Source organism: Spea bombifrons, chromosome 10 (assembly GCF_027358695.1).
Source record: "Spea bombifrons isolate aSpeBom1 chromosome 10, aSpeBom1.2.pri, whole genome shotgun sequence".
Classification (NCBI taxonomy): domain Eukaryota; kingdom Metazoa; phylum Chordata; class Amphibia; order Anura; family Pelobatidae; genus Spea; species Spea bombifrons.
Genome location: NC_071096.1, coordinates 37708283 through 37717533, shown reverse-complemented (window position 1 = coordinate 37717533; position 9251 = coordinate 37708283). Strand labels below are relative to the sequence as shown.

The 9251-nt window shown below is 42.0% G+C and overlaps 1 protein-coding gene across 1 annotated transcript in view; it reads right to left on the bottom strand.

Annotated features, from left to right (window-relative positions):
- Positions 1-314: 314 nt before the first annotated feature.
- TSHZ3 (teashirt zinc finger homeobox 3) overlaps positions 315-9251 on the bottom strand; it is a 39963-nt gene continuing 31026 nt past the window's right edge. The window contains exon 3 of the mRNA XM_053448653.1: positions 315-5157. Coding sequence (XP_053304628.1) covers positions 1961-5157 — 3197 coding nt within the window. The 3' untranslated portion in view covers positions 315-1960. The remainder of the gene's footprint in view (positions 5158-9251) is intronic.

The window sequence follows — 9251 nt, the reverse complement described above, 5'->3', positions numbered from 1 at the left end:
TTTGTGTATCTCTTTGTATCGATGTAGGCAGTTTTTACTTCTCTTTTTAGAAAACTAAAATCAAGGTGTTCCCCGTAAATCCCTAAGGCACTTTTATCCTGTCTCTTCCTCCCAGACACAGAGAATTACATTGTAACGTTTGCTAGAGGTGCCACTCGCCGACTGCTGCGCTCGATTTTATTTTCCTTTTAATATCCTGTAACCCCCCGCTCTCTCACTCGTGTAACTTTCACCCGTCACCTGCTAGATCCACTTCTGCAAATCCAATTCTAATGGGCTTGTTACTCTGAAGGAATTGGGAAACAGACACAATATTTTTTTAGCAAAAGAAAACAATTTTAATGCTGTTGTAGAAAAAAGGTTATATGAAGAATCATATAATGGAACTTCATTGTCACCAACAAAAGGAGGACACAGAGTGCATTGCAGTGTCTGTGCTGTTTACATGCCAATACTTTATACACAGGTTCCTTGTATGTGTCAGCTGTCAGTTACTTCTGCAAATTAACTGCCAAAAAGGAGACGAACAGAACGACTTAGTGCGCCGGTAACCACGGGTTACCTTTCATATGCCTTAACATAATGCTCCAGTATGGCATCTTGGGAAAATAATTAGGCAGAACAAAACCTGAAAAAGTTAAAGAAATAAAAAGGCATTCTACAATAAGCAGAACAACCATAAATAAGTAAGAGGTTATATTACAGAATGCCTCTTAAAGTTACGCAAAGGATTCTAATACAAACATTTCTTTATTCTTTTTGTTCTAAAGATCAGCAATTCTTGGGAAATACAGTACTTTTTTCTTGAAATAGTTTTAACCCTTTGAGCACTGAGAAACGCTGAGAGTTTCTTTGTGTTGCCATAATAAATAGTTTTGTTTGATTTTTTTCTTTTAAGTCACATTGTGCAAAATCGTTAAGAGAATTAGCCAGGCCGGGAGTCCCGCAGCTTGTGTCCGAAACACGTGATATCGCTCCGCTAATAAATATGTATAATTTAAACATGAACTTCTAACAATATAGATGTAATAGTAAAACAACTATAGCTTTTTTGTTTTAGAATAATAGTTTTTTGAATATTTTATAAAGACTATTTGTTGTATTCATCGAATAAATTTACAATGCTCGGGCATTTAAAAAACAAAACAAAACATTTTGTCTGGCACTGAAGAAGTAAAAAGTAAACCAAATCCAAATATACACTATACATAGGCACAGATTATGTAAAAGAGGCATACTGCATCTGATACCAAAAATAAACAAAAAGAAACACTAGTAAAAATGCCAAAGGGGAAATACAATTCCATGAACATCAACCACAATTTTCATAATGCAGTTCTATACATTATATACATCATTTTAACCCCTGCTCTGGCATAGGAGCTGGCAGCACACTGCTTGGCAATGCGCGGCTCACCCCTGTGGGAGGTAAAGGCTTCTGCATTGTGAATGGAACTTCTGTAGGGCTGTTTGGCAAAGTTCTTAAGCGGAACTCTACCGAGTACATTTTATTTTATATTTATTTATATATATATATACACATATATATTTACACGTATTATAAAAGACCGTTTAAGGTAAGAGTGCTCCAAAGTACTCAGAGGGCTAAAGGCTGAAAAATACTAGCACACATTAAGTCAAATGAAAACGTGTACCAGCTGTAAATAGAAATGCGTGTCGGTTAAATCATGCAGCTTGGCGCATTAGAGAATGCACAGCTCTGATCCAATTTAGATGAGTACCAAACACTTTCCACTGCATTGTAACCTTCATATTATACCAGCAGCCACAGCTGATTATGCTCCTCTATTAAACTGTTTTACAAATTAAAAAATCAGATCCCAGAGTGATTCTCCAGAGATAAAACATGTGCCAAAATGTACACTGTAGCTTTAAGGCTTTTTCTTGTTGGTTTTCCTCAAAGCAAAATACAGTTTATTGTGTTAAAAAAAAGCAAATACTACTGTTTTTCCAGTTCGGACACATAGAGGAGGTGATCCTCTGGAGACTTTCCGTGTGTTTTACTTAAATGAAGTTTCACGGCGTGCTTGCTGGCAAATGTCCGATTGCAGAGTTTGCATTGGTAAGAAGTCCCCGTCTCTTCTTCTGCAGACGATACCACCAGTTTATCAGAGGGGGATTTTGTTTGTGCTATTTGATTGTGTATCTGTTCGCTGGATAGTTTAGACAAATCCCTTATCCGAAAACCTAGATGAGATTCAAGGTGACTGATGTACGTAGAGGGAGTCCTGATTTGAGACGCACAATCGTTACAAAAAAACACCGGGTGCCCAGTGTCTAAATTCTTAAGGAACTTTGTCCCCCCGGTCCTTCGTAGCTGGTACTTCACATTGGCGAGCCAGTGGCTAATTGTGGTCATGGAAAGTCCCGTGAACCTTGAAATGTGCATCCTTTCTTGAGGACTCAAGTCTGACATGACATATTTTCCCTCTGAGGTCTGTCGCAAGCTGGCCGCAAACTGGGCCTGAAGAATCAGCAAGTGCTGTGGGTTCCAGTTGGATTGACGACCCTTTCTTTTCTGAGCTGGTGTGTTTTCCTCTGGTTCCTCTATTGTGGTACCATCAATGTCAGACTTCTCAGATATACTGGTAGGTGTAGAAGACTTTGATGTGTGGCTTTCTGTCAAGTTCCTCAGCATATCAGAAATATCTGACAGGGCATTCTCGCGCAGCGGTGAGTTTGACATGAATGACACGACTGCAGATGTCTTTGCCGTTGTCACAGTAGATGAAGAAGATGCAGACGATGTCGACGTAGATGACAAAAGCGCTGAAGCCAAAGAGCAGTTTTTGTCACTCTTCCCTTTCGTCAAATCTATGGGCTGGTCATTGTTGACATGATAAAAATAACGGTCTGTTAAGTGGTCTGTTTTTTTGGCTTGGACTGGTGGAGTAGCCACCGCAGCCTTTTCCGCCAAGCTGTTACTCATTTTAAATAGCATGCTCATGGGATCCAGTGCCGGTAGGGACGGTTTAGCTGCCTTCCCCAAGTGGATATTCATGACGGACTGCAACGCGCTTAGTGGATTGACGAAGGGCTGCTCAGGAGGATGGTCCGTTATTATGGCAGTACTGCTACTTAAGGTGCCTATTATTGAGTTTACGTGATCTTTTCCGTTTTCCACCGGTTCGAGGACTGTGTTTTCCTTAGAGGTGTCTTTTTGCGGCATGGGACTGTTCTGCTGGCTTTTGAAGAGCGTTTCACTGGATGCATCGTCCTTTAGCGGCTCGCTCATATCGCTGTCGCTGGGAGATGGTGTCGCTCGTTTAATCGGCGAAAATTTCCCATCTGGTTCCTTCATTTTTTCTTCCACCTTGGCTACCTTCTCTGTGACTTTCTTGACCAATTCCTCCATTGCGTGGAAGTTAGTTTTTGGCACAGGTGAGCTCTGATTGCTGAGTGGCGACACCAGAGGCTGATTTTTGGTAGGCGACAAAACTTCACTGCTTCCATACGGCGGCTTTAATGGGGTACTTTTCCCTGAGGAACCTAATGACAACTTCATCATATTAGGAAGCTGGTAAGCAGCATGTATGCTAGGGTATCCTCCCCAGCTCGGGGTGCCATTCTGAGCTTTGTTTATAGCAGACGTTACAGTGTTTTCCAAGGATTTGAGTATGTCTAGTCCGCCCTTAGGGCTCTCTTCTAAGTCGTTTTCAGTCAGGTAATGGTATTTTGAAGGGACATCAAACTTTTCTTCTTCTTCGCTTGACTTCTCCTTATCTTTGATCTTGTCTTCTGTGACCCCCTTATCTTTATCAACTTCCTTTTTAATGTCCACACATAACTTAGGGGAGAGAGACAAACTGTTATTAGCAGGAGGTGTGAATGTGGTGGCAGCCAGTGGCACCGACTGTACCTTTTCATCCAGCAAAGATGTCGGGGTCGCCGGCGCCTCTAAAACTGGCTTTCCTTTCTTCAGTGCAGAATTTGTCACTTTTATAAAGTGACCCGTGACCATCATGTGGGCCGTGAGCTCCTGCAGAGTGTCATGGGAACTGCCACATTCCATGCACTTAAGTATCTGAGACTTTCGTGCTTCAAAATGCCAGGCATAGCTGGCACCGTTTTGGTGCCCATAGCGGTTATTTGGTGTGATATATGGGTTTGAATTCTTTTGCAAGGCATCATTTGCATCTGAAAGTGTTGCTTTTGGCGTCCCCCCTGCAGAATCAGGAGAACTCGGAAGATCAAGTTCTAAAGAGAGTTTTTTTCTAGACGCTGGGACAATTTTTGCTGCTACGGGAGTGACGGGTTCTTTGAGAGGCACTTTTTGGTAGTGTTTTGTTTTAATCATATGAACACTCAAGTCCTGCAGAGATTCAAAAGAATGACCGCAATACATGCATTTTAATACCTTTTGAGCATCTTCCTTTCCTTCCATTTCAAGTAAAGAGCGTTTACGTGGCTTAGACCAGCGTTTGGGGTTATTGTTATCAGTTTCGTGGTTGTCATCTCTGTAATGTCCTGTTTCATTCATGTGAACGGTCAGTTCTACTAATGTGTCGTAAGCAGCGCTGCAATCTTTACAGCGAAACTTACTGGCCCCAGTGAAGATCGACCCGTACAACTTACTGCTCTGTCTGTATAACTGGACGGTGCTGAAAAGGCTTGGCTCTGGCAGAGCCCTGCTCTGGGACACTTGTTGCAGCGTTTTAGCCATCGCTGTCTGATGCCAGTCGAAGCTTCCGCTTCCACAGCTGCTGCTACTGCTGCTGCTGCTGCTACTGCTGGCATTGTTCTTTTCCGAAGTCGACTGGTGAAGATTCAGGCTAAGGTTGGACCAGTATGAGTTGGAGAGAAAGTTGTTGTATACGGCTTTCATCTGTTCCAAGCTGTCGGAGACATTCGAATCTTCGAGGGGAACCAGCGACTCTTTTGTTTCCTCTTCGTTTTTGATGGAACCGCTTTCAAAGTCGGCCATGCGGTCGCTGGTCTCGCTGACGTGAGAATCACTGTCCATTTCATGGCTGGAAAATTCCCCCACCGGTGAGTGTTGGTAGCTGGGGGAGTTCTTTGCGAACTCTTTATCAGGACACATGTACTTTGCAGACGGTTCGCCATCCACCGCGCCGTCTTCCGTCTCCACATCATCGTCGACAAGTACTGCCGCCTTCAGTTCGTCAGACACGTACGCTAGGAACATAAAGAGACAGGCATTAGCGACGGTGACCTCGATAAGACATCAGCAGCTGTTCGGATCTTTCAGAAACCAGAAACAGCTGCATATTTACTTTTAATATTAAATAGTTAAACTGTAGTGTTTCTTCTGGAAAAAAAATGTAAAGAAACAAAAAGGCTCTTCAAACATAATTTGCCACCTTATTCTTCTCAAGGGGCAACAGCTTGAAATTAAAACTAAATTTGAAATTAATGAAGCACATTCTAGAGGTGGCATTCATTTCTAAAGTAATAAATTACTTGTATCAACCTTAGAGACAGCAGTTCCTGTCTGTCAATTAATATGTCTTAAGCTTTTTCTACCCCTAATGCATTTCTTGACAGACAGATTCACAATTTAAATTAAGCCCACATTTTTTTTTTACGCATTACATTTCTGATGCTCAACCTTTAATAAACATAAAGTAGAGAACTATCAATATAATTCCGACAATGGGAGAAATTTACATCAATTACAATAAATTAAAAAATGATTTAGATTTTCCATGCCTCTCGAGTGTGAAAAAGAAAATGGCTTAAAAGCTTATAATCACTTTTATTTTAAGCGAAGTGGGTGCTGTTCTTGTGCCACTAATTCATTTCCATTAACCCTCTGGTTTCCAGTTAGGAGTCCTGGGTATCTAATCTGAGTCCTGGGTATCTAATCTGTCCCTTCCTATGGGAAGTGGGAGTTTGCCACACTCTGCATGCTGTATTTGGTTTGGCGCAGTCACCATGGAAACATGCAAAATGTCTGATTCAATCATATACCTAGAAATTAAAGTTTACATCTTGCTAAAGACTGCATTTTGGCAGAATGTCTCACAGACTTCCTTGGAGGGTACAGAATGAAGTCAGTCAAGTATCCTATTACTTGGGATTCTGTACACAGGGTGATAAAGCGCTACGGAATATGATGGCGCTATATAAAACAATAAAATAATAATGAAGCACCTCTACCTAGGAGCAGGGCTGTTACAGTGCATTCTGCAATCCATTGTTAATATAATAACCTGTTCAAACAACGCAGCTTCGTTCAACCCTCTAGTAAGAAAATAGTTAACGTTTTACTCCTGTGTATAGCAAATGGTGTGGAAAGTGTTAAGCTGTAGACCAGTATCACAGGTAATTAACTGTACTGGAAGTTGGCTTGATGGCACTCGCTGGAATTCCCTTTGTGAGTAAGCAGCAGGCTGCCCCTTGGTGTCTCATAACACTTTCACGATGGCCTGTTAGAGCCCAGAGCGAATACCCTGTGACTAGTACAGGCTGCGGCGCTGGCATGCACATCGTATGTGGGGCTTCCTGGTTCCCAGTAACTGACTTGCCAGGTCGGCAATCTATAGTCTATAGATGCCTGTATCCTCTTCTCTCAGCCAGGGCAGGCTTGCCACCTAAACACAGCTAAAGAGGGGGGCCCATCTTCGACGTGTCATCTCTCCCCGGCAGTGATCGAAACCAGTTCTCAGACGTGTATTATTTATAGAATTTGCATGCTATAAGGACATTCCCGGGGTCAAACTCACACTCTGTGTTAAATACAGCGGCCGAGCAGAATTGACAGGATTATACAAACAGTAAAATGTGATTACAGTTTGATGGTAGGGCGGCTGAATTCTTTATATTCGACTCTACGAGCTGGCAGGGATCCAAATGCTGAATACCCGTGTCACGGCAGAAAAGACAGTTGTTGAGAGTCGTTGCCTTACAGGAACCCTCGTCCTGACCTACGTTAATGAAGTTAATTGAATTTAAGATCAATAATGGTTAATTATTGCAATTTGACATTGCAAGATAAATGGCTCCAAGACAGGGAAATGTGCGTGTTTGTGGATTCTTAAACACATTAGTGTGTAAGAGGGATCACACTGCTTCCTTATTGATCCTGCTAGAAGCAGATCGACCTGATCCGCGGATGAACGCAAGATTTTCAGAAGTACAAGTAAATGTTCAACAAGACTAGCCTAACCCTGGTGACGAGCCACAATGAGACGACTCCATAGAAATCCACGGAGATAGGTGACGCTGCATATTAACGGAGCGCATAGTCATGGAAAAACAATGCTAAACAGTAACAGCCTAACCTTATGCCCTACTATATCCCTAACTACATCTCTAACCATACCCCTAACCATACCCCCAACTACATCTCTAACCATACCCACTAACCATACCCAACCATACCCCCTAACTACATCTCTAACCATACCCCCTACTACATCTCTAACCATACCCCCTACTACATCTCTAACCATACCCCCTAACTACATCTCTAACCATACCCCCCAAGTAAATGCCTAACCATATCCCCTACCTATATCCCTAACCATACAACTAACTACATCTCTAACCTCATGCTATGTGAGGAATATTTAGTAATGCAAAAGTGAGAAATCCCCACACTGTGAGAGTGAGAGGACCGGGTTCGTTAATATACGAACCGGTAATATTAAAGCTTGCCCAGTCACCATGTACCGGGCAGTGAGCCAATATGGAATATGAAGTCTGTGTGTCTGTCTCCAAATCCTCTGTCTGCACCGGGACATAAAGCCAAAAAGCAGACAAAAGACTTCACTCCCTACCTTCTTTAACCTTGTTTACAAACACAAAGCTTTCAGGTAAACACTGTGAAATCTATACAACTAAAATAACTTAGTTTACCATCAACAGCAATGCTGTCCGCTCTTACACCGCCTGACCTCCACCGCCTGGCACGCCGAGCCGGGAATATTTGTTCTAACAAACCTTCAAAGACCTCTCTTCAAATATTTTGCTAGGGCTTAGATAAACAGCGGAGATGATCTGTTTTGATTGATAAGGAGGTAAACCGGTCGTAAAGTTGTACCGCTTGCTTACCTAGGACTCCTTAAGCCCCAGTGCCTTTTGTTTAGACACAGGTACCAAACGGCACTTTTGTGTTACGTAGTATCAGCTGGGGTTACTCATATCAATATGCTCGAAAAGGCCTTCTGAAGCACGGCGTACACCGAGCGCCCGATTTTTTTCACAGATACAGCAGCATTGCGCCCGCCGGCGATCACTATAATCTCTCGTAACACAACATATAGAGTGAACGCGTGTTCATGGAGCTCCTGGACCAAGCACATTTAAACAGAGTGACGGAAACGATCACCTTAACTTCTGATATTTCCCAAATAATATTTAATAGATGCTGTTATAGTGTTAGAAAATGTAAACTGACAATCCGACCTCACATTAGGCGTTAATTGCAGAGCAGTCGATATTCCGACATATGCTGCAGCCTTGTACAAATCCTACACAATAACTTGCGCCTGACGTATTGTTGAGTAAAGCAGCAATAGACAAGGACTGACACTATAACAGTGTGTGATGTTTCCGCCGGTGCGTACGCATATGTATAGCTTCTCAAATTGTTTGGTGAAGAAAGGGGAGTTGGCAATGCGCATGTTCACATACCTACGTGAAAAACCTGTATTTGTTCCAGCAGTATTTGGGTTTCACAATGTTTCACCCCCTTGCACTGATGCATGTTATTTAATTCCCCGCCATACTGTGATTGATACACGGATGGGTTGTTGCTCTTTAAGGTGCTGTGCAGAATCACTACTTAAATGTTTAAGACAATCCACACTAAACTGACATTCAGAAAAACTAGCAAAAAAACCCAGAACTATTTTAAACTTTTAGTAAAGCGTTAATTTGCATCAAAAGACCTTCAATGGCGCTAAATCACAGAGCAGAGAAAACAACCCCCCCCCAGAACTCGAAAAACCATAAAATGCACAGTTAAATTTATCATCATAAATTACCTTTTACCGCGGACACCCAGATTTATTATAGAATTTCCACAGCTCGCTAATAAATATTTTATTGCATATATGAATCGGATAGAATAGTGTCTAAAGGTTTAAATATCACAGAGCTGCGTAAAGATGTCGGGGGGAAAGCGGAAAAGAAAAAAGAAATGCCCGTACACCAGTTTCCAAGGTAGTTTGTAAAAATTATTTATTTGCATACTAGTTAATTATGATGGGAGTCTTTGTTGGATGCACGGAGTGATTTTTTATGCATCCTTAACTGTAACGCGC